This window comes from Clytia hemisphaerica, unplaced genomic scaffold (genome assembly GCF_902728285.1).
Source record: "Clytia hemisphaerica strain Z4C2 unplaced genomic scaffold, Clytia hemisphaerica genome assembly, whole genome shotgun sequence".
Taxonomy (NCBI): Eukaryota; Metazoa; Cnidaria; class Hydrozoa; order Leptothecata; family Clytiidae; genus Clytia; species Clytia hemisphaerica.
Genome location: NW_027103334.1, coordinates 198352 through 223064, shown reverse-complemented (window position 1 = coordinate 223064; position 24713 = coordinate 198352). Strand labels below are relative to the sequence as shown.

Here is a 24713-nt window from a genome sequence, read left to right as displayed (position 1 = left end):
TAACAGGCTAAGTTTAGGGTGGTAAATTAAATATTAAAGTAGCACGCGCCTGACCGCGCGACTACGGTGGAAAAGGTGTATTTTATTCGTCCCCTTACTCTTCGTTAGAGTCGACTCTTTTACGATACGCATACAAACTTCCATCCAAAAGATTTTCTTCCAATTGTCGCTGATGTTCTTGAGATTCTGTCATCTGACAATAATCCGCAGGATTGAATTTCGTGCGTCTGTTACACCGTCTCCAGGGAAGTTGGATCATTCTCAAAGGATTCGTAACCTTGACAACGAGAGGAAATGTAATTGAAAAAAAAAACAGTCGGCTGCATAAGTAGAACATTTTGAGGACGAAAAAATCTGTCGGCTATAGAAATTCTTTGGTACAAAATTTCGACAAAAACAATTTTTCCGACGAATTTTCTACCGATAAAGTATCTTTTAAATGAGATATAATTTGTTAGAATTGAAGCATTTGTTGGAAAATGGCAAGAAAAACAAGTTGTGTACACTTATAGAGAATGGACGTTAGTCTATGATTTAGGTTATTGAATGATAAGAGAGCGTTTGTATGAATGACCTTATTGTATGTAATTAGTGAATTAGTATGACTTTATTTTACACAAAATACTTTTAACAAGCAAACTCTATGTATATCCTCGACGCAATTTTTTTCGTCACTGGGTATAGTATGAAATATCGATAATAATGAAAATCCCTTGCTCATAATGAATAGGATTCAATTTGGGAAGGATTTATCGACTTCCAGACTATATTCTGAGCATTATTGGACCATTTTTGAACTTTTGGATCATCCACTTCCAAAATCGTCCAACCTAATTTAGAGCGCTTCCAAATCGTTTGTGGTTATAAAATTTTGTGGGAGTTCCCCTTTTTTCTCAATATTATGACCATGATTGTAGTTTCCTAACAAGGGTATTTTTTTACTAGAATGTAACCCAGCCCCCTTTTTTAGGTTCCTAGGCACTCAAGTGAAGTGGCCCTTGGGGTATGTTTTTCAGGCTTAACAAATGCACTGTAATGGATTCATTTTGAAAGAGACCCAAATGAAAAAAAATCGGACCATTTTTTGTCTCAAAATTGCCAAAAATGCTCTAGAATAGACACTGCACTGTAACAACGGAATGAAACTAAATGAACATAGATTTTGATGTTTGTTTTACCTCTGAACTTCACTTTGTATTTGCCTTTGGAGAATTTAACCTCGATGCATTTCTAAAAGAAATTATAAAACAAAACTTGAACAAACTCGTTTACGTGTCTAGAGATAATCTTTAGAATGGTCAAAGTCAATCTGTCAATCTGTCAAAGCTTATTGAGATATTCTAAATTGTCTGCAATCAAGTGTGAAGAGTTTTAAAAAATCATGATCATCCTAACGCTTTACTTTAATCGGATAATTTTTTCGGGAGATTTAATTTGGCGAGCCAAAAAATCGCGAAATTTTCTAGATTTATTTCCGCGGTTCAGCCCTATGAAAAATTTCGCGTGGATTTAATATCGTGAATCAGGCATCGAATTGTTGAAAGTGGCCCTTTAGACGTCAAAAGTAGCACATTTACAAGCGGTGTTTTACGTTGAAAATCGGATTTCGAAAATTTTGCGTGTCAGAGATCTCACAAAATCAATCCGATTAAAGTATTAGGAACAAATTTTTGAAAATGGATTGACAGAATCTTCCAAAAGTGCAGATAAACGGCACATGTGTTGTGTGTTGGTTAATAGTTCTGAAAGTGCTGATTGAAAGCAAAAATATTTCACGAGACTCGTGTCACGAAAATTTGCAAAACTGGTTTAAAAATACCTTATCAGAGTCTTTGCGCGTGAAATGATATGTACCATAGGCCGGGTGTCTTACGTTTAATAAATTGTTATTTCGTGGACCAGAGCGTGTATTTCGCAGACCAGAATACTGATGAATCTACGGCAAAATATAGTAGGTGTGTTTTGTTGGATTAATGTACGGATGCCTGTTGTGTGTTTGTTGATTGTTTCGTTGTTTCACGAGTTCAGTGGAAAAATGTCATGTCTATCTGTTCTGTTATAGTACTTGTTTAAAAAGAACATCTCAAATTTTTAAAGTCTAACCTTTTGAGTTTTAAGCCTAAAAATGTTCTTAACATGTTATTTTTCTTTTCTTTTTTGTATTATGTCCATTTTCCTGAGAAACCGGGTGTTTTAGAGTCCGTAAAGCCTTAAAAAGTTCTTAGTATTTTCGCCACCGAACCTTATGTTCTCCTTATCGGGGAAAACTTCGTCGGGGAAAAGTGACGAAATTTTGGCCAAGTGACGAATATTTTTCCGCGACGAATATTTTCCCCAGCCTTAATGCGTTTACCAACTACCGGCAAGTGACGAAAATTTTCCCCGATGAAGTTTTCCCCGATAAGGTATATAGCTTGTTCTTACAAAAAAAACTTGTGTTTGCTTTTAAAAGAGCAATTGAGGGCAAGGATTTAGGATTTTTTGAGCCCTTCTTTCAGTGTCCAGATTTCCCTCATTTATATCCTTGAGATCATTTATATCCTATATAATTTGAGATTACTTGCTTGCTTTTTACCACTTTTTAATGTTTCGTCAATTTATATTCCCGATAAAACTCGGGATAGTTAAACTCTTAAGATGTTTTATAAAAATGTGTGAGGTTGTTACTAGTTGTAACTAGTTTTTTTTTTCAGAGGGGAGGTAGATGCTGCTTGGGAGTACTATTTTAGGTATCCAAAAAATCAAAAGGGTATTTTTTAAAAGACCTAGAAAAGGACAAACTATGAGATTTGTAATCAAATGTAATCATTATCCATGGAGATATTGTGTCTGGAAAGTAACTGTATTTGGGACGAGATGGAGTTTTTACAAGCTCTTATTTGATTTGGTTGATCGTTAACCAGTAATAAAACAATTTTGTTACTTTTTCTAAAGAACGCGTCATTTTTATTACTTCAAATGACCATCTTATAAAAACTCAATCTCATCTGCTGTATTTGTCAGTGTAGCGCACAAGAATGTCAAAAAAAGTCATAAAGATTGTTGAAGTGTGGTATCTGATTAACTGATATGTATGTGTGTTAGAAGAGTGTTACATTAGCATAACATGTTATCTTTCATATTACAAAATCATATTATGTATTATATTATCAACACAAATAAAAAAGATCAAAAAAAGATAGTATATAGACAATATTAGATATGGACAGGCGTTATAAACTTTATATTGATATTATTTATAGTATTCACAATTAAAGTTTAATTTTTGGAAAGCATATCAGAAAAATTTAATGGCATTTCAAATGTTATGATGCTCGATTACATTAATTTGTTATTACACATTATATAATAATATCAACTACAACCATTTTAGTCTCCAATCATAATGAAGTGTAATACCACCAGGTGTGTAATGCGTATAAGTGTTTATAAACGTGTTTAGAGTGTTCTTTGATTCAATCAATCTTTCCTAGTTCAAATGAATTTAGCGTTGGGCAACGCCCAACCAAGCTACTTCTTGGAAGTGTAAATACAGTGATCCTACAGTGCATTGAGAGAGTAAGTAAGACTCCATATCTATTCGTAACAGGGCGACCAGAGCGTCGCGTTATAGTTCGGAACAGATGGTGGAACTGGTGGGCGTGAAGGTGTGAGAGTAGGACGTGACACCATTCACACGTCGACGTCTTTGTTGGTAGTTTTACTGTAAGACAGCAGCTGAATGTCGTCATTTTCAAACTTTCCTCTCACGCTCGTATTCGATGTGTTTATGGTATCCATGGAGATACCAACTTGGTTGTTATGGTTACCGCTGGCCTCGATTTGATACGCCTCTCCTTCCTAGAAAATATATTTACGACAAATTTATTGAGATTGCTTAGTTTTGTTTTTATGAACTGTTTTTTAACGTGCGTGTGTTTTATTTATGCTTTATAGGAAGGAGTAGGCGTGCTTTATTGAGGATACAGTTTGCTTTTAAAGTTTAAAGTTTAAAATCATTAGAAGGTTTAATGAGCGAATGAATGGCTGTATGAATGGTTGAATGAATATGTTAGATATCAAATTACTGGTGTTATATGGTTCGTTACAGTGCTAGATATATAGCGTCTAATTCTTTTAAAGGCCTAAAAACATCATAGTTTGGGCAAGGTTTATCAGAAAACGTTATTCTTAGTAAATGCTGAAAAATCAGATTCACGCAGAAACAATAACGTATGAGCTCTAAAATAAAGACTCGAGTGAGCATCTGCGTATCACTTAGTAAACAACACTTTCGACATTTCAAGCTACCATTCTGAGCAGAAGACGACTTGACTTATTTTAACACGGATGTCGCAGCCAGTCTTTATTTTTGAGTTTTTAGAAAGAGAGAAAGAACACAAACCTGGCAACGATCAAGTTCAGACGGTGCCCAGGCCTTCAAAAGAACGGTGAAGAGAATGTCAGGGAGAAGGGCCACCACAGAGATCAGGATCAAGGCGAACCAAAAGGAGCTTGCGTTGAACAGCATGTAAATAATGTTGTAAAGATCCAAGTCAATATCCATGGCGTATATGTCGTTCAACCACGGCCTGTAGAGAAAAGTGGAGATATATATTAGGCTAGTTATTGAAGAAAGTGGACATCTTTGATGCTAAAGAGGTGTGTATTGAACATTCATCGACAGACATTCAGTAACGAAACCTAAAGCATTTTAGTAGGGGCAAAACCCTAGTACTCGTGATATCTTTTGACCCGGACCTAGGACCCGTGACATGGTTGCGACGCAACCAAACCTGGTCCATTTCAAAAAATGAAGTATTTCCAAAGCGTTTTTCGCAAGGGGGTTGGTTTGGTTGCGTCGCATAAAGGATGTCACGAGTCCTAAGGGTTTGCCCCCTACTATTTAGTCACTAGAAGAACTTAATAGTTCCTTGTTTTTGATTCGGTCTTTTTCGAAATTATTACAAGACAAGCACGATTATTGGTCTCGTTCATACTAATTCGAGTGTACTTAAAATCTAGTGGGGACCAGGGCTTACCAGGGCCAAACGAAAGCGCACAAGACGAGGATGAAGATGAGATAGAAGAATATCGATCCCCAGATGAAGAAATGCATGAACCATGTCCAATGGTGAACCATCAATGCCATCTGTAAAACAAAATGGTGCAAGAAAAATTTCATCAGTTTCTATTATTGGAATTTCTTATACTGGAAGTTTATCGTGGCTTGGATCACGAGATTTACGTTTGGCTACGTTTCGAGAGATTCTTCTCCCATCGAGGAGAATGTTTTCCAATATTTCTTGATGGAACTAATTTTTTGGATTTTCCAAACACATATTTATATAGCAGGTGTTAAGGATTGTGGACATTCTGGGGGTCTACCACAGATGTCTGTGGGGTCTATTGACATTAAGGCTACCCGGGGAACCAAGATCTTCAACTTGTAACAAATTTCAAGAAAACGCAAAACCTAGCAAGATATGTGCAAATGAAATTTCTTAAAACAAAATGGTGGTGGGAAGTTCTCTATAGTTACTGGTTTCTACAGGAACTAAATTTTGGTTTTGCCAGACACATATTCATTCGGAAAGTGTTGAGGGTTGTGGACATTCTGGAAGTCTACCACAGATATCTTACATAAAACACTAGATAAAGCTACTCTATCCTTCCGAACTAGATCGGTAGACCAAAGTAGAAACCTTGGTTAAACTGTAAAAGTATCGATTTCAAATTTTAAAGGATCACGCGCAAGCAAAAATGTGACGTCACCTTATGAAAGATGGTACATAATTTTGCTTCAGCTAGAGACGGCGAAGCTCCCATCTAGTGTTTTATATAAGATGTCTGTGGGGTCTACTAACATTAAGGCTATCCAGGAACCAAGATCTTCAACTTTTAACTTATTTCAAGAAAAAGGAAAAAGGAAAAAGTAATTTAGTAAGAAATTTCTTTAAACACACCTTGAAATTTGTGATTAAGACAACCAGGGTAAAAGTGAAAACTCCAAACGAAAACAATCCATAACCCTACAAAAAAAGTTATAAATTAAGGATGAGAAATGAAGAAACATTCGTTTATGATATAGAGAAGAACAAGTTTACAAGCTGAAATGTGGCCAAAAACTAAGAACAAATAAAATCAATGTAGAAACATTTAGCCCTAAAAAGTTTGTCGCAACTATGGCAGACGGTATTCGTTCGTTTACAACATTGAGCCTTCCCACAAACAAATACATGAAAAGACGTTCTTCTTACCAATTGATGAGGGAGGAAGGAGGACGTCCCATATAAACGTAATACGCCGTAATATATCACCAGCCCGTGCCATATACCTGCACGGAAAGAGTAAGATGGTTTTACGAACCAGAAGATACGAGTCAATGCCTCAATTCATCACCTTGGTTATAGATTTGCTAAACTAGCAAAACAACAAACTTTATTTCCATCTTACCGTATAAAAACCAAATAGCGAACGATTTCCAAGATAATCTTTCATTTTTAGCGATATCTCTGTATAAGAAACGAAAAACATCGTGTCAGGAGTATATTATTACGTTGAACGTGTCAGGAGTATATTACGTTGGACGTGTTAGGGGTATATTACGTTGAAAGTGTTAGAGTGTAAAATATTACGTTCCAAAGGTAAGGGGAAGAAACTAAAGGTATTTTTGACATGTTTACGTTGTTTATGTTTGACAACTTTAGAACTTTCTTGAACACTCGCTGTGTATTAGTGAATTATTTTTTGGAACAAATAGCAATATACCTCACTTCTTAGAATTTATCTCTGGATGTATAAGAAAGCTAACAAAACCGTAGCAAGCAGACTAAGGGACTAGACGCGCGAGTAACACAACTTACTTATAGAGTACAGGATTTTCGTGGAGTGTTTTCATTTTGAGATCTTTCTCAAAGATACCATAGAAAAGAATGGGTAGTGAAGAGAAGAAGATATTGTAACATGTCAAAAACACGCCGGCGTATAATGGCTGAAAAGGAAAAAAATGAGAGTTTGATTTACGCAAGTCTTCTGAAATGGAAAATTTCGAGCTGCTGTTTTGGCGCTCCGTAATCACAAAATTTTGACAAAGTACACAAATTCCGGTATTATATAGTTGCTTATGTTTTGGTGAAGATTGCATATAGCACAGGAAAAAATTTTCGATTTCCAAGGTTGGAAATTTCAAGTTTTCTTAGTTGGAAAAAAGATAAAATCCAATGGAAAATCCAACCTGAAAATGTGAGACATTCTCCAAGGTTGAAAATTTTGCATTTCCATGGCTTGGAATTTTCGTAAATCCAGGTTGAAAAAAGCCAAAATCCAAATTTAACAAGGTTGGAATTTTTTTAAATTCAGGTTGAAAAAAGCCAAAATCCAAATTTAACAAGGTTGGAATTTTCGTAAATCCAGGTTGAAAAAAGCCAAAATCCAAATTTAACTAAGGTTGGAATTTTTTAAAATTCAGTTGGAAAAAAGCCAAAATCCAAGCTTAAACAAGGTTGGAATTTTCGAAAATCGGGGTTGAAAAAGCCAAAATCCAAATTTAACAAGGTTGGAATTTTTTAAAATTCACGTTGAAAAAAGCCAAAATCCAAATTTAACAAGGTTGGAATTTTCGTAAATCCAGGTTGAAAAAAGCCAAAATCCAAATTTAACAAGGTTGGAATTTTTTAAAATTCACGTTGAAAAAAGCCAAAATCCAAAAAGTGATGGCAGAGATGTGGAAAAGAGATCTTAAACAAGGTTTTTGTTTTTGTGAACAGTCACTCGCTAGCCTAGGCTCGATGGCTCCCGGTCAATCTCTCGTTATTGTTCGCACAGATACGTGGTTGATCTTAGATCACTCACACAGCTCAGCAGGGCGCTATTTGAAACTATGACACAAGTACCCTATGTGCTTCACTGTGCGAACTCACTGCGATTGACCGAGGCCGCTCCGAAGAGACGCCTCACCTGACGGAAACTTACAGCTTGACTGCTCACATTATAACCTGATATCTAGGTTAGCTATATATCAAAACAGTTTTGAGCGAAAAATCGCTTGTGGTTTTCCCAAGGACATGCGCAGAAAATGGTTAGAAAAACGTAATTTCCACATGGATTTTTAACGTTTTCCAAACTGTTTGGAAAAACACAAATTTCCAACCCAAAAAGTCTAGTTTTCCAATCGAAAGAGTTTCAATTTCACAAAAATGTATTTTCCACATGGATTTTTAACGTTTTCCAAACTGTTTGGAGAAACACAAATTTCCAACCCAAAAAGTCTAGCTTTCCAATCGAAAGAGTTTCAATTTCACAAAAATGTAATTTCCACATGGATTATTAACGTTTTCCAAACTGTTTGGAGAAACACAAATTTCCAACCCAAAAAGTCTAGTTTTCCAAGAAAGGGTCTCAATCTTAGAAAAATGTAATTTCCACATGGATTTTTAACGATTTCCAAACTGTTTGGGAGAAACACAAATTTCCGACCCAAAAAGTCTACTTTTTCAACTTGAGGTATCAAATTTACTAAAATATGTATTTTCACATCGATTTTTGACCTTTTTTTCAATTCCCAAACTGTTTGGAAAATAAAAATTTCCCACCCAAAAAGTCATGTTTTCCAACCAGCCTTGGAAAATTGTCATTTCTACATGGGTTTTTTTCACTTGATTTTTCAAGGGCATTGGTTTATTCTACAAAACCTATGGGTAATTTACGTTTTCCAAATCAGCTTAAGGTAATCGCTCAAATTTTCAACCTTCAATTATAAAACCAAAATTTCCAACCCAAAAATATTGAATTTCCAACCTTGGAAATCGAAAATTTTTTCCTGTGTAGGCTACTGGCATGGAATTAACGAATATCTAAAAACTACCAGCGGTTTTATAGAGGTCTGTTATTCAGACTGAGCTGCATATCAATTCAGTCATAAAAATTCGAGTATCTGGTGGAATAACGGTCAGCCATGAATTGACTATGTAGAATCCATATACTTACCAAACTTGAATATCCACTGACCGTTTGGAACAAGACTTGAGGTAACATGAAAACGATATTCTAAAATAAATGAAATATGAAAGGACGTAAGATAGGGAGGGGATATAGACATTCAAAAAATTTCAGTATATGTTTACATCTTCCTTTAACCGTGGGTATGGTATGCCAAAATTTTTAGTACTCATATATGTCTGAGATTTTAGGGCGTACCCCCTGATTTTGATTAACTAAACAAACAAGAATGCAAATGCTACAAAATCATTTAAGCTTTACAAGGTTTTCAAGAATTCCTCGAGGTTTTCAAGGTTAGGTACCCTGTAATCAGGGCCATTCTATCAGAATAAAACATTCATATGTAATAAATAGCCAACCACTTACTTTATAGAAGAAGTACTGTACAGTGTTTGCCAGTCGTGTGTAGTAGTAATGTCCGTGCACCAACAGAACACGTTTCAGGTACCGGAACCGATGGAAAGCGTAATCGCTACATCGTACTGCTTGCCGACCCTCTTTACCCATAATCCCACAGCCCACGTTGGCTTCTTGGATCATAGAACAATCATTGGCTCCATCTCCGATGGCGAGTGTGATCGGTTTGTCTTTGCATGTTTTGACCAATTTGACCACCTGAAGAAAAGAAAAAACGGTTTCCACTTGCTAAAAGTAAAAGGAGTTACCTAATGGGAATTCGTTTTGGCTATCCTGCCCCTGTCCCAACAAGCGATTGTTTTGCCACTATGTGTTGATCACAGTGTCGAGAAAAAAGCCGTGGTCGTCTGGTACAAGCCAAATTTTGGCGAGCAGCGAATTAAAAAAATTCAAATTTGGCGGCGATTGATGCAATATTTCTCCAATTTTTTACGCGTGGCGTTCAAAATAATTATTTATTGCCACGCGTTAAATTGGAAGAAACACGGCGTTGGCAAGGAAGCTTTTATCTAACTAACTAACTAAAGTCTCAACTAAAGGACTCAACTTTTCAAAATTTATAATAGGGGGAAGTGAGCATGCCTGAATGAATTTTATCTAATTTATTTGCTCAGATTTGAACATTATCTGACTGTTGGCTGCTTCCCTTTGAAATAAAAAATATTTTGGTTGTCCGGGAGACGTTCATTTGTATTTTGTGTGCGCGTGCGCAAGTTCGATATTTTGTGTCGTCAATAAAATTCATAAAAAGTGACGTCAAATAAAAAAAAGAAAAAGTTGACGTTAATTATTTGTGAAATTGTTTCCAAAAATCAAATCTGTAAATATTGCCTTTTTGTCTGGGTGTTAGTAAACCGCTATACAGAAAGTTTATTCAAAATGATTATGAATTCAAAAATTCTCGACAATCTAGATGTCTCACGCATGCGTACTTGCCACCGCTGCCCGGGGAGTGTCGTTTTTCTCACGGAGAAGGATTTCACCGAGCACAACAATAGCTTCCATGGATGTGACAAGAACCAGCATACTCTGATTGTCGAAAAGTTGCGCACGTTAGCAGAATCGCGTCAACAGTTGCACAACAAGCTTCAAGCGATTAAGAAAGAATTGAAGAGTCTGTACAAAAACAATGCAGCCAAAAAGACCACCGTCGACCTTTTATATCGAGAGATCTCAGCTCTGAAAACGAAAATTCGAGAAACTGACGCAGATATTGTGAACTTCAAAACACTGCTGAAGAAAGAAGAGCAACAACAAGCACAACAGTTGGTAAAGAGTTTCAAAGAGAAGATTGAAACTGAATGCAAGAACCTCTACCAATCGGTTGGTCACCAACAACCATCAGCTTCTTTCTTCATTTCTGATGAAGAATCTATGGTATCTGATGTCTCTCTTCAAAGAGTATCAACCACCGAACGACGCTTGTCATCTTTGGAACAGAAAGTTTCGGAGATTGATATTCTAAAGCAAGAATTGGTTGATTTGAGAGCTTCCATACAAACAACACCGACTGGTGGTAATGCTGTATCAATCGAAATTCTTCAGAAGAAATCTGAACAACTGGACCAAAATAATAACACTATCTCAAATATGAAGGATCTTCTTGCCCAAAAACAACACGAATTGGACTTGGTGAGTCAATCGCAATCTGCCATTGGTTCAGAAGCACTCGAGATCAAATCAAAGCAGCTTGAAGAAACCCAAGTTATCGTCACTAAATTGAAAGAGCTTCTTGCTGAGAAGCAACGAGAGTTGGAATTGGTCAACCAACTCAACGCGAAGCACAAAGCTTGTGCTGACCAACGAACTAAAGAGTCTTTGGAGTTACATAAAAAACTCAAAGAATCTGTTTCCAACGTCAAGGAATTGACCGATAGAAACGAACAGCTTTCATCGGAGTTGACTGGAACAGTCGATGCATTACAATCAGCCGAATCGACGATCATCCAGATGTCCGACGAAAAGAAGAAGATTCAAAAGAAACTTCAACAAAATGAAGAAGATTTGAAAGATCAACAAAAAACGTTCAATGAGCTTAAACACGACCAATCAGCCACCGTTACCAAGGATTTTGAGGGTAAAATCCAACTTCTTGAAGATCGCCTCCAACTAACAAAGGAAGATCTGGAGAACAAGATTCGAATTCTTGAACAACAAGATCAGGAATTAGAAAATGCTTACAACGGTCAAACCATATTGGATGAACAGATTCGTTGCCTTTGCAACGAGAAAGATATCTTGAATGGTTTGATCGAGGAGTTGAAAGCCGAAAAGCAGGACAGCTGCGGTGAATGGGAAGCTAAATTGAAAAACGTCGAAGCCGAGCAAGAAACGTTGAGCCAGGAAAATCAGGAACTAGTTTGTCAATTGCAAGATTTGGACAAGTCAAGCAACGAACAACAAGCCAAGATTGAACAATTAAATCTTCGAGTCAATGAGTTGCAGAGTTCGAAGCTGAAGGACGGTGAAGAAATCGTCATGTTGACCATCTCACGCGATGGGTTTAAAGAACAACTTACTTCACTTAAGGAAACTCATAACAGATGTTTTCGTAAGCAAGAAGAGATGAAACTCGCCCACGAAAAGGCTATCCAAGATATGCGCCGACAAATGGAACAAATCCTCGCCGAAGAACTCGGAACAACTCAACACCTCGAGTCCAAACTCGAGGAACAAAAACGAGATTGCCGACATCAAATCTCAAAACAAGAGGAAGAAATTTCTTCCAAAAAAAAAGATATTGAGGAGCTATCTCAACTCCTTGAAGATTCGCAAAATCAAAATCAGCAAACACTGGATGACCTTGACGCAGAGAGGAGTAATTTTGAGGAAGTCCTAAAACAACTTCGAAAAGAGCTTCTCGAAGCTAAAGAATCCACCACCGCTCCTGATGATTCCAGAGTTAACGAATTAGAATCTATCCTCTCCGAAATGGAAGCTAGATTGGCTGAGATTTCAGAGCAGAAAGACCAGTTTGTAGGAGAGGCTAATAGATTGAAAAATGAACTTTCTGATGCACAGAGAGATCTTGAAGATCTCACGCACAAGATCACGGCATTAACTAAACAACAGAATTCTTCGCAAGAAGAACACGCCCAAACGCTGGAAGTGTTGAAAGAGAAATATGAAGAAGATCGTCTGAACATTGAAAAACTTTTGAGAGAGAAAGAAAATGAACTGGAGTCAGTGATCGAATCGCGTGACAATGAACTTCAAGTTCGGGCAGAAAAGATGACTGACTTGCAATGTGAGGTCAACCAATTGAAAGAACAATTGCAAGTTGAAAGTCAAAAGGCTGAGGAGCTCAAGAAAGAAAAAGACAGTGCCGAAGAAAAAGTCAACAGTCTTCAAGAGGCTAGTCACTCACCTGCTGATGACATATCCAGCCTCAAGGATCAGATCGAGAATCTAGAAGATCAACTTCGTGAAGCAGAAAAGAAGCACGAAGAAGAAGTCGATTCCTTCAAGCTGATGATAGAGGCTTTAGAGAAGGAGAACACCGACGCTAAAGCTGAAATTACCAGCTGCAAGGGATTGAAGAAAGATAACGATAAACTCAACAGGGAGAACAAAAGCATGATGCTCGACTTGTTTGAGAAAAAGGAGTTGAACGGGCTCCATAAAAATGAAATCACTTTACTCAAGAATAAGGTGAAAGAACTGGAGACGAAACTTCGTGCGAACTGCGCTCCCAGTGATCGTGTGATTGATCTGAGTAAAGAATTACTAAGTGTTCAAGAACAATGCAACGATGCTATAGTGGAATGCGATGTCATGTCGAAACAACTGAAAACAACGGAACGTGAACTTGCAAACAGCCGTAAAGAAGTAGAACAGTATAAAGAGAAATGTAAAGACAGCAACAAATCGATGGATGATTCTCAAGTCAAGTTCCGCGAGACACAACGACAGTTGACAATTAAAACAGCCTCCGAAGAAAGGTTGAGGAGAGAACTAGATACAGAACAAGCAAAGACAAAATCTTTGGAAGGACAGATTGCTAAATTAAGAGCACAAATGCAGAACGGTGTGGCTGAAAATCTGTGCTCGAAAGCTGTTTCTGATTCCGCACAATCAACAAAGGCCATTAATGAACAACCCCAAAGGTAAATTTGGCCTCAAATTTGATTTTTCTTGATGATTTTTTTTGTGGGAATTGTGTTACTAAAAAAAGAATTATGAGCTGATTACCGTTTTTGTAAGATAACTGATGGTGATAATTCAATTTTAATGGCAATTCTTAAAAACATTTGATTTTCTCATTACAGTGAAGTCACCAAGGATGAAGGTGAAGACGATTATTCTTCATCATTCGATGACGACATTCCATCATCTTCTGCATCCTCCTCTGTCATCTCACCTTTCGTATCCATCAAATTTGATGATCAAGATGTCAGTGGAAAGCAAACTGCTCTACAAAACGAGAGGTAGGTTTACATCTCCATCACTAAATTGTGTTAAATGACCTCTCCTGTAGATCACTTCATTTTGAAAAAAAAATTGTTCAGGCTTTTCACAGAATGCTATGCATCAATTAGTTTCTCAATTAGAATTTTATCTCCAAAAGTTTCCATCATTTACAATGAAGGTTTCCCATCTTTGAAATCAAATCAAAACTCTTTTGTCTTTCAGCAAAAACGACAATGGAGACGACGAATCGTTGACGGAGGATGAAACATCTCTTCTCATCGATACTGATGACGAGGATGTTTACAAATTCTCCGATGTCGTCCAAACCATGCCTACTCAGGATAAAACAAAGCTCAACAGGTACGTTTGGAGACGAAAAGTTTAAGTAGAATTTAGTATATGGAATACAATTACATTTCATCATCAATCATGTGCATGGCCTGAAAAATCATTGAAAATCAGAGCCTCGATCATTTTTTAGATACCTAATTGTATAGGATTTCTACAAGGATACAATAGTCGAGCTAGACTAGAGGGCTTTACACATAATATGCAGTTTGAAATTGATTCAGAGCTTTCTTTCTTCTCTACCATTAGCAAGGACGTACATTCTACCAACTATGGCAGCGAGGGTGAAAGTGATGGAGTTTCCATCCCCAAACGAGAATGGGGCGAATGTTTCATCAACAACGCACAACAATCAATTGACGAGGATGTTGGTGAAATTTGTGAGGAATCTGTCGCTAGTTTGAGTTCCGACGACTCCATGATAAATGAGAAATCACAATCTTCTTCTGAGGATATCTTATCTGGAGATGGAGACTCCAACAAAATCTCCAAGAAGAAGACAAAGAAAGATAAGAAGAAGAAGTCTTCGAAGAAACAAACCAAGGCTTTGGCTCCCTTGAAAGCCTTGCCACCACTTAAAGCTGAGTTACCAGCTTTGAAAGGTAAACCAATATTGGGTGACCTGCCAGTTCTACATGGTGCACCATTGAAGAAGACACCATCTACAGATGAATGCACTTATGCTGACGCAAATCCTGCACCAAAGAACAAATCATTGTTGGGTGGTTTGCTCGCAATGTCAAAGAATAGATCGAACGACAAATTGAACACTGACATTCAACATCAAACCAACCAAGAAGATGCTCAGTCATCAAACATCTCTGATGAAGACACTGGTATGTCTCTCCTGGACTTGTCTAAACAAGCAACTACTAAAATATCAAGAGAGACGCTAACCAGTCGAGCTTCATCACAAAACATCCCTATTGCAGCAGTTACCAGCCAATCATCTAAGCAAAACATCGGTACCATCAAATCTCAGAAAAGTAACATCCTTGGCGATTTACCACCTTTGCCAGGATCCAAATCTTCAGTCGTTATGAAACAAACCATCCCTGGTGTCTTCGAATTCGACAATAATCAGATTGATGAAGACGACGCCTCGTTTGGTGATGATGACATCGATGCTCTCCTTGGTGATCTGGATGACTTCGACGCCAAGAGGACCAAACAATAAAATGCCCCTTAATGGCATCACCAAAATTATTTAACTTATTTTTTTAATCCACTTTTTCGTTTTGTAAATTCTAATACCGGTTTTTAATTAGTTTCAGTTCTTTAAATATACGTATAAAAATAAAACCATTGTGGTTATTTCATTTTGAAAGCCAAAACCGACCCTTGATTATAGATAATAAAGAAAATCGTTCTATGATCCATTAATAAAATAACATGATGTTAAGAATAAATCTAACCTGAGCTTTTTGTAAGGGTGACATTCGACAGCATAACACTGCAACACATTGACGGCTGACTTTGATCAGTTGGTCTATAAAAAGAAAGAAAACCAAGCCTTGGTATCATGTTTTTACCTAAGAGACTCGTCATCCTTCACTAGCCATCGTAATTACTATAAAGGAAAAGTAAACCCCATTTTAATCAGTCCCCAGTGATGAAAACAAAATCTTAGGCTCCCTTCCTAAGGCCGCACCGACATTTCAGCTAGGCTTCAGCTCATCCTCTAATAAAGATGTTTCTTATGGGAAGCAAACGTATAAGATATAAGGGAGAGAGACTCCTTAGGGCTACTTGTAGGGTTTGGAGCTTTTTTAAATCTAGGTCCGTAAATTACACGCTATAAGTATTTGTGAATGACTAAAGTTTGCCGTGTCTCGTTGGCGCAAGCGGTTAGGCATTGGGTTTGTAAACCAAGATTGCTTGCATTTGGTGGTTCGAGCCATCCATTTTCACCGATACGGGGAAATTTCAGAAAAATACTTAGAAAACAGTAAAAAACACTCGAGAAAGTCAGAAAATCAGGATAGAAGATAGGAAAGTAGAAAACAGGGGAAAACAAGAGACCATGCATTCTGGAGGATGATATCGTTTGCCAACCGAGAGAGATTTCAATGCTTACCGACAACCGCTTCATCAGGCAGAATGTGAGCGAGGGTGGACCCGTCCACCACCAATGCAAATTCTTTCTCTTCACCGTCCACTACCCCTTCTTGTGACGTCAAACTAAAGAGATCGTTCAAAGTGGTAAGAAGCTTCAGTTACTGTGATGATCATCGAAATATTCTTTTTGTGAACTCAAGAGAGTTATCCAGTCCTTTGAAATTTCTCTGAAATCCAGCTTTAAGAATCAGTTTAATTTTTCTCAAGAAGCCTTCCACACAGTCAAGTATTTTCGTTATGCATTTATATTCTAATAATGTGGTTGGGATTAAAATTCTAACATTTGGGCATTGGAGACAAAATCCTTACGTGTGTTCGCATTCAGTGAGCGCTTCAGAAGCGGCTTCGCCCGTCCGCCTCTGTGTGACAAACATGACTTCCATACCATGTTTGATGTGACCACAGGAATGACTGATGTTCACCGCTGTTTCTTGCTTGTCTCCCGTCAATACCCAAACCTGCCAACAGAAAAGTATGGAGTGGTTTTTCTAAGGGTATGAGTGAACATCAAAAACCCAGTGCAAATCATGTGCTATTATATTAAGTTTTTTCTTAGATGTTCCTGCATAAACAATGAGATTAATTAATTAATTTCTAATAAAAGGATTTTAAGCTTCAAAAGACTAACAACAAAAGATATTACCTTTATTCCAGCTTCTCTAAGGGATACGATAGTTTCTTTGACACCATCTTGCAGTCTGTGAGGGAATAGAACGTTGAACCATTACACATTATAAGAAAGCGTTGAGCATGACAAAAAACAAACGGTTGACTCTCGCTAGTTCGATCTTTATTATGCGACCAAACATTTTCTTCGAATTAGAAAAAGGTTGGAATTACAGAGAGCAATTTAAATCACTTTCCAGCTGAGGGAATTATAGAGAAATTCGAATAATAGAAGTTCGAATTAGAGTGAGTTCACTGTATAAGTATTCTGATTAAAATTCTATAAAAAGCAAACGAGGCAAAAAATGATGCCTCCATTTCGATAAAAAGGTTATACTATATGATAACGACGGAAGTGTAAAAAACGTTTCGTGTACAATGCTCACCGATCTTCAACAGCGGTAGCACCCAAGAGATCTAAATCTTTTTCAACTTCATCAAACACTCTTGCAAGTTGTTCTTCTCGATCACCGATAGCTTGGGATGCTGACGTCAGCTGTTCGTCTATCTTGACGTAATTGTGTCGTGAAATATGACGTGATGTAATGGCGAGTGTACGTAACCCTTCCTATAAAACCATAAGAAGCACATCAGAAAAGTGTGTGATTAATTAAGTAAATGAAACAGCTAGAGCTACACACTTAATTGCATTGAGTCTTTTACTGGGGGTGGAACGGAGAAAGAGAAATTCCTTCTTCCATTCTTCGTATTATTGAAAATAATATTTAAGAATCCTACCCTTATAAAAATAGCAATTGGATTGAAAGCTAATGTTACACAGTTGACACAAATAAATGCGAATTTTCTGTTCAAAACCATAAAAAAATCCCTTCAAAAAGTATTTATTTACCTCTGCGTAACCATCAATATGGTCTAATGTTTCTTGTGAGGGGCCACGCACACAACGATTGACGACGTGCGATTCTGCACCTTTACATAACATCAGAATCTGTCCGTTGTCTTCCTTCTCTAAGATGATACTCATTCGCTTACGAGTTGAATCAAATTCCAGCGTGTGTAAAATGCGATATCTACAGAAAACGCCAAAGTATGAGACTTATTCTCGAGGCAAGCTTTATTTATCACATGCCACAATGGGGTCTCCTTAAATTGGCTGAGGTTAACTTATTTTCCATAGTACTCAAACATAAAGTCGAGTCCAATGAATCAGAAAAAGTGAACTCTTATATTCACCAAAATCCCAAAAATAATGCAGTGATATATAGTTAGGTGTTTTGTAAGGTTGTAAATAAAAATTGGAGAAGAAGAAAGAGATTGGCGTTTACCTTTCCGGTTTGCCACACACTTCAAGTTCCATAAAATCTCCATTCTTTCCTCGAAACACCACTCCATATCTGAAAAAGAGACAAACGTTATCGATCGACAGGACTTTGGCGTGTTCCAGTAAGTAAATCAAGTCCACCAAGATTTGTTTTTTTTTAAGTAATTGAGAAGAGCAGTAGGTAGCTTTTAAAGAGGGACATCTTACCTGGCAGCAGCTTCACAGAGCGCTTTCTCGTCTGGCGAAGAAGCCTGAAAAAGAAATAACCAGCACACGTATATAGAAGAAACGTTATCTTCAACACGATTCTCTGATATGATTTACACTCAAATCACTGATTCATTATAATTCTCAAGATTTCTTAAAAAGGCGACCAACGATAACCTGATAATTCATGAAAACTAATTTTTAGGACGAACTGATAATCATAAACCACATGGCTAACCTGATATGTATATACAGTAACGGGGGTCGTCCGGTCATCAATTGACCCGTCCGTAGTATCGGTACCGACCGGATCATCTTCTGGTTTGACTTCATCAGCTTGCACAGTATGACAAAGCGCCAGTGCAATGAAAAAATTCTTCATCTTCTCATCCTGGAGATAAAAAGAGAAAAAAACGAGATAAAGAAATGTGATTATTCGCAGAAAAGTTCCCAATGAAAGTCAACTGAATCTGAAGGACATTTCACACCAAAATATATCTAATGAAAAATTTCTTGTTCGAAATCAGAGTCATATAAAAAAGCTGTCAGAAATAAAGAACACAACTTTAACGAAAACTCTATCAAATACACGTATCTATTTTTGCTCTTGGTTAACCTGGGTCATTTTACTGTAAATTCGGTACACCAGGGTAAAAAGCAGTGACAATCAATTGGAACACTAATAGTCCAGGGAAAGTGTGCTAAAAATGAATACAATTGTGCATTTTTGACAAGAAAGCATGAAATTTGGTACAGTGGTACCTTAGGGGGTAAGAAACATTTTAAGCCTCTGACCCACTTCTGGAACACCTGTTTGTGTATTTTACAGACCAGAATGCCTCCCAGGCAAGAAAAATTTTTTTATCTTCACAGCATGTCATATGATATATCGTTGGAAAGGTTTTCTCACACTGATTCTAAAAAACATCACAACATATATCTGCAAATGGACTGGGTCCGAGTTATGGGCTACGGAAGTAATTTACAGACCAGTCTGCATGCCCGAAAAATTGTTTTATTTTTGTTCCAAAACATTATCATATACCGTTGGAAAGGTTTTTTCACACTGATTCTAAAAATCATCATGATATTTATCTCAAAATGGACTGGGTCCGTGAAATAAGCCATAGGAGTAATTTACAGACCAGAACGGCTCCCGGGCATACAAAAAAATATTTTTATCTCCAAACCATGGCATATCATATACCGTTGGAAAGGTATTTTTACACTGATTCCAAAAAACATCACAACACGCATCTCAAAATGGACTGGGTCCGAGTTATAGGCCATGGGAGTATTTTACAGACCAGAATGGCTCCTGGCCCATAACTCGGACCTAGTCCATTTTCAGATACATGTTGTGATGTTTTTTAGAATCAGTGTAAAAATACCTTTCCAACGGTATATGATATGCCATGGTTTGGAGATAAAAATATTTTTTGTATGCCCGGGAGCCGTTCTGGTTCTGATGCACACTTTCCCTGGACTATAATGACTTCTTCAATACTCAATAATGCCAGTCCAGCACACATTCAAGACTTACCGATAAGGAGGATTTGTCGACTCCTTTATCATTGGTCGAATCTGGTGATTTCAGCTTGTCTCCAACTTCCTAAAAATATGATAAAGAGACAAAATAGAGACTTGTTTTAAGGTTGTTCCTGAACTAAAGGGCTAAAGCGATAGTGAAGTATAAGCTTGAAGCTTAATTCCACATATCAAAACTGGTTATTCATTATTCAGGGTTATCATTCATAACGTCAATACCCTAGGCAAGTAAACAATGGAAGGTCTTAGAGTATGGAGGAAAGAACTTACCAGATATTTATTACCATCAATGGAGCATTGTCGAAATTGCATGTCATTCTCTGTGAGCGTTCCTGTTTTGTCGCTGAAAACGTATTCAATCTAAAACGAAAAATATCCAATATTCTTCAAAATGTTTCCTTCTAGATGATACTCTGATACTTTATTTTGATTATTTGCAAGCTTATAGATCTAAAAAGAAAAGCGCTTTGGGAAAATTGAAAACTTGATGGAAAGGTCTTTCGCGAGTCTTATCTTCCTCCAGAGAATAAACAAAAAAAATATGATAAACAATGAAAATTCACTTGTTAGATTTATTCATACCTGTCCCAGTTCTTCAACTAAATCAGAAGTATTTGCTCTTGCTGGCTCGTCTGTAGGCTGAAAAAAGATGAAAATTACTTATTTCACAAACTCCAATAAGAAAGCAGAGAGAGTCTTACACAATTCTTTGACAGAAAGAAATAGTACTAGATATTTTCAAAAAGGAGATGTGTTTTTCCACATTCCAGAGCGAGGAATAGATTGAGCCTCTATCTATTATGAGCTGGATTTTAATGGTGTGGAAACCTAAGTACACTACGAACGATGCATCATCTGATAGCACCTAAAGTATTGGTTGTTTCTTTTTCTTGGAATTTCACTTTTATCAATAATAATTAATGAGAGTTTGTTTACCTCGTGGTAGAGCTCCATGTCCCAAGCAAAGAACTGAGCACCACAGAACTTTTGCAACTCGATGGTGACGTAAAGAGAGATAGGGATGATGTAGTTGAACAGAATAAGAAATGAAAGAAGGTTGACAACCACTTCTACGGCATCCTGCGTGAAAGAAAGAAAATGTTGAGGTAGATCTGAAGGACATGTTGTAAGTTAAAAGTACTAGAAAGTAACATGCCTGCCTTTAGCAGAAAACTTTAAGTTTCTACAAGTGAGAATGAGATTTTCATTATTTAGGATTATATATAATGATTGATGTTGAAAATTCCAGTTTGTAAATTGAAAAGTGGAGGATAAAATTAGGTCACAAATTTCTGTTGTTTAAAATTAATTCTCAAACACAATCTTTCAACATTCAATAAGAAGTTGTCAAAAACTTACGAAATCAGGAGTTTTTCCAAGATAGTATGCTTTTCCAGCATCAGTTTCATCCCATTGGAATTTCAAACCGGTGTAAATTGCAGCAATGATCAAGAGGAGGACCAAGAAAAACAACAAGTAAACATTCATCTTTCTATGGAGCAAAAGTAAAGTTCAATTTAGCAATCTCATTCAGTAAGAATAGGGTGCAATCATCTGACCTTTGGTTTCTTAAAACTGTATGAGTCAAAATTTTAAGACGAGTCAAAATCAAAATAATGCACACGATTTCCAATCATGAGACTTTATCTTAATAATCTATGTGCAAGCAATGATTGTCTTTCCTCTAAGAGAAACTAACAAATATTCTGGTTGGATTTATTATAATTTTCAGCATACAATAAAACTTACTTTTCAATGGTAGAAAATTTGTAAGTCTTTTCTTTTTGATTCAAAGCCATTTTGGTTTCTTTTCCAGTATAAACTGCCAGGCCTAAAAAAATGTTTAGAAAAGTGTCAAAACTCATCTTAAGTAAAATCTTTGACCATCATATTGTGACAATAAATCATAATATACACATTTCTCCTCTTTTGCAAAGCTTTAGAGCTACAGTCTTACCATAAACGTGCTCAGTATTCTTGATTTTGGCGCCTCTCAACAGGAGGTTGGTAATACTCAATGAGCTGAAATTAAAGAAAATAATTTTCCATTGAATGATTTCAATATTCCAGAAAAAGTAACTTAAAGCTAATCAGAGAGGTTATATTCTCAATTCAAACTCAACCATTGCAACATGGTGGAAAGATTTCCAAAAAATGCTGCTGAAAATTGAACTAAAGAATGAAAACACAAATAGTGAAGTGATGCTAATCTAGAAGAATTTCAAATCACCAATTCAATGTACTAATATTCCCTTGTTGACACTCAATAGAATATTTAAAAATGGAATAAATTTCATGAGCTTACTGTGTTTGCGCTTTTCCACCTTGCTTTGGATGAATATGCATTCTTCCATTGTATCTAAAAGATAATGAGAAAAGATTCAATACACCAAAACAGAAAACAGAAACAGCCCAGGTTTATGCAAGGGTAACTGGGGGAAATCAATAAAATCGACATTTAATGAACCAGGGGAAATGGTAACTATCTCATCGTATATTCGCATCACATTCTGTTGGAACCAAGCATTTTGATATATTTTTTCTCCATAAAGTTTCTCGCTTACTTGTACATATCATATTCAGGATGATCACATTCTACAACTGCCACCAATTGACTCAAATCTTCTGGCAACAACAATTTACTGGTTTCTTGTAAACTGCTACGTATCTAGAAAATTGATAAAGATTTTAATTATAGACAGGTTACAGAAATCATCTGAAGTAGTTCCAAGTAAAAGCGTGGATTTTTGAAATGATATTGACTAGTTACTATAAAATCAGGCAACAAGTCCTACTTTTGAAAGAATAATATTCTAATCAAAATTGTAAGCAAATTATGAATGAATTTTCTCTGAGACAGCTGAAGAATCACTTCAATGAGTCTGATCTTTGAGGCAGAAAAACCAATCAAACAACATTATTCTGTCTATAAAATATTTCTTCTTTTTGACATATACATACCTTGAGGTTGGTTTCTCCATCAAGATTTGCGGTCATGATATTACACGTTCCATCTTCCTCAGATGAAGATAGAACCACCAAATCACATGGAATTTCTTCATTGTTCAAGATCTTTACAATATCACCGACCTGTTGTGGTAAAGAGAAGAAGTGATATACGTTTTTGAGTTGAATTTTAGCTAGTGAAAGCAACAATGTATTTGCAAGATGTTTGATAGAGGAAGGAGAAAGAAGAAAGAGTTCTTGTTACCAAGAATTCGATAAAAGACAAACCTTGATATCCTTAGAATAAATGTTTTTTTCTTCGCGACCTTTGATTACAATGGCATCTCGGTTGTTGACTTCTCGATCAGCGCGTTTCCGCAGTAAATCTTCATAAAACTGAAAACAAAAGGTTAGCTATTGAATTGAAGTTTAAACCCTTTTAAAAGCGTTGTAACAAGGAAACAAATTATATCGGTGAACTGATATTAAATGTGATTTAATACTAAGAACTTACCTGTTTTACTGCTGTGACTGCGATGACAAAAACCAAAGGAAGAAGACTGGTTGCAGGGCTAACTGGTGTTCTATCAATTATAGAAAACTAAAAGTGCAAAAAAAGAAAGGGATTGAAATCTTTAGTGTGAGACCCACCAATCAATTTGGCACAAAATGAGATTGCAACCATGTTTCAATATTTCTAGATCCTGGACTAGCCTGTACCATGTCTGGAGACAGGAACATGAACACACATTTGAATGTTACGAAGTGATGGCACGTTTGAATGTTATGAATGTTAGTGTACTTTCATATTTTCTATTTTAACAAGGACTCTGATTAGGGAAGGAAAATACACTTACTTGGACAATGACAATGCATAAGAAATAAAAGTTGGCAACACGACGGAATTGTTCAAAGAGATTCTTTGGTAAGAAGTTCCAATATTTGTACTGAAATTGAAAAAAATATATATATAACAATAGGCCTTTACATTGTCAAATCGCAATTTTTTGTGCTGTTTGGTGTACTCTCTCTAAGCAACAGTATATCTTCAATTGGGTCGGTCACAATTTTAGACATAATTTTCATCATTGTCTTGAATATGATAAGATGCTTTATATCGTTTCAAAAAATTATTGGATACAAAAAGTTTGAACCGTATATCATTTTAGTAATGATATATTGAGCTGAAAGAAAATTACCTTTGAAGTAACCACAACATTATCTGCATATCCTTTATGTGTGTCTGCTACAACAACTCCTTGCTGTCCAGATGGTACATTATGGTTGCAGTATACTGTCCGAAATTCACCCAGCTGTTTTTTGCCAAAACAACCCTGATGGAACAAATTTTATTTTGTAGATAAATATGGAAATAATAATTAAAGCTTTGAATACAATGCAGTTTCTTGTTAGGAACAAATCAATAATGTGTTGTTAAGATCACTTTCTAAAGAAATTATTGTTTTCCAATAAGCCTGATATTGATATCTCTTAGTTTATATTTTAATTGATATAACTCAATCATGCAAGATTTTGAATCCATTCAAATACTTGATCCAAAAATACAAAAGATTTAAAAGAAAGAAATAAAAACATACCATGCCAAATTGCAAAATTAAAAGGTCAGTTCTTGGAAAACGAAGATTTGAACTTAATATAACTTCATATCTTTCTTTGTTGCATGAGCACCAATTTGATGTTTTTAAATTGAAAGTTGTGTGTATCTATCTAACTGAAAAGGGGAAAAACAGAAAGTATAGAGTTACAGCACACTTCTTTTAAAATCAACATC

The 24713-nt window shown here is 36.3% G+C and overlaps 2 protein-coding genes across 5 annotated transcripts; one reads left to right on the top strand and one right to left on the bottom strand.

The window, feature by feature from the left end:
- LOC136816571 (phospholipid-transporting ATPase IF-like) lies at positions 1–24713 on the bottom strand. Of its 4 annotated transcripts, XM_067072912.1 has the most exons (35): positions 24520–24655; positions 24121–24255; positions 23779–23868; positions 23436–23522; positions 23210–23317; positions 22937–23065; positions 22540–22643; positions 22281–22334; positions 21933–21997; positions 21725–21806; positions 21335–21467; positions 20912–21055; positions 20558–20614; positions 20246–20335; positions 19971–20039; positions 18666–18818; positions 18428–18471; positions 18225–18293; positions 17789–17969; positions 17325–17506; positions 16916–16970; positions 16582–16730; positions 16232–16335; positions 15570–15643; positions 9346–9594; positions 8968–9027; positions 6846–6973; positions 6436–6494; positions 6240–6316; positions 5946–6011; positions 5022–5131; positions 4385–4571; positions 1820–1936; positions 1179–1230; positions 141–277 (listed from the first exon to the last, which is right to left on the bottom strand). In XM_067072912.1, exons 1-35 carry the CDS (start codon positions 24520–24522, stop codon positions 231–233), a joined length of 3513 nt encoding a protein of 1170 aa, XP_066929013.1. In that variant the 5' UTR covers positions 24523–24655; the 3' UTR covers positions 141–230. The 4 variants fall into 4 exon arrangements, with proteins under 4 accessions (XP_066929021.1, XP_066929013.1, XP_066929036.1 ...); XM_067072935.1 differs by lacking the exon at positions 1820–1936; XM_067072920.1 differs by lacking the exons at positions 1179–1230; positions 1820–1936 and having other exon boundaries at positions 1–277.
- On the top strand, positions 10226–15408 carry LOC136816562 (myosin heavy chain, skeletal muscle-like). Its single transcript, XM_067072905.1, has 4 exons — positions 10226–13502; positions 13665–13823; positions 14029–14166; positions 14404–15408. Exons 1-4 carry the CDS (start codon positions 10276–10278, stop codon positions 15329–15331), a joined length of 4452 nt encoding a protein of 1483 aa, XP_066929006.1. The 5' UTR covers positions 10226–10275; the 3' UTR covers positions 15332–15408.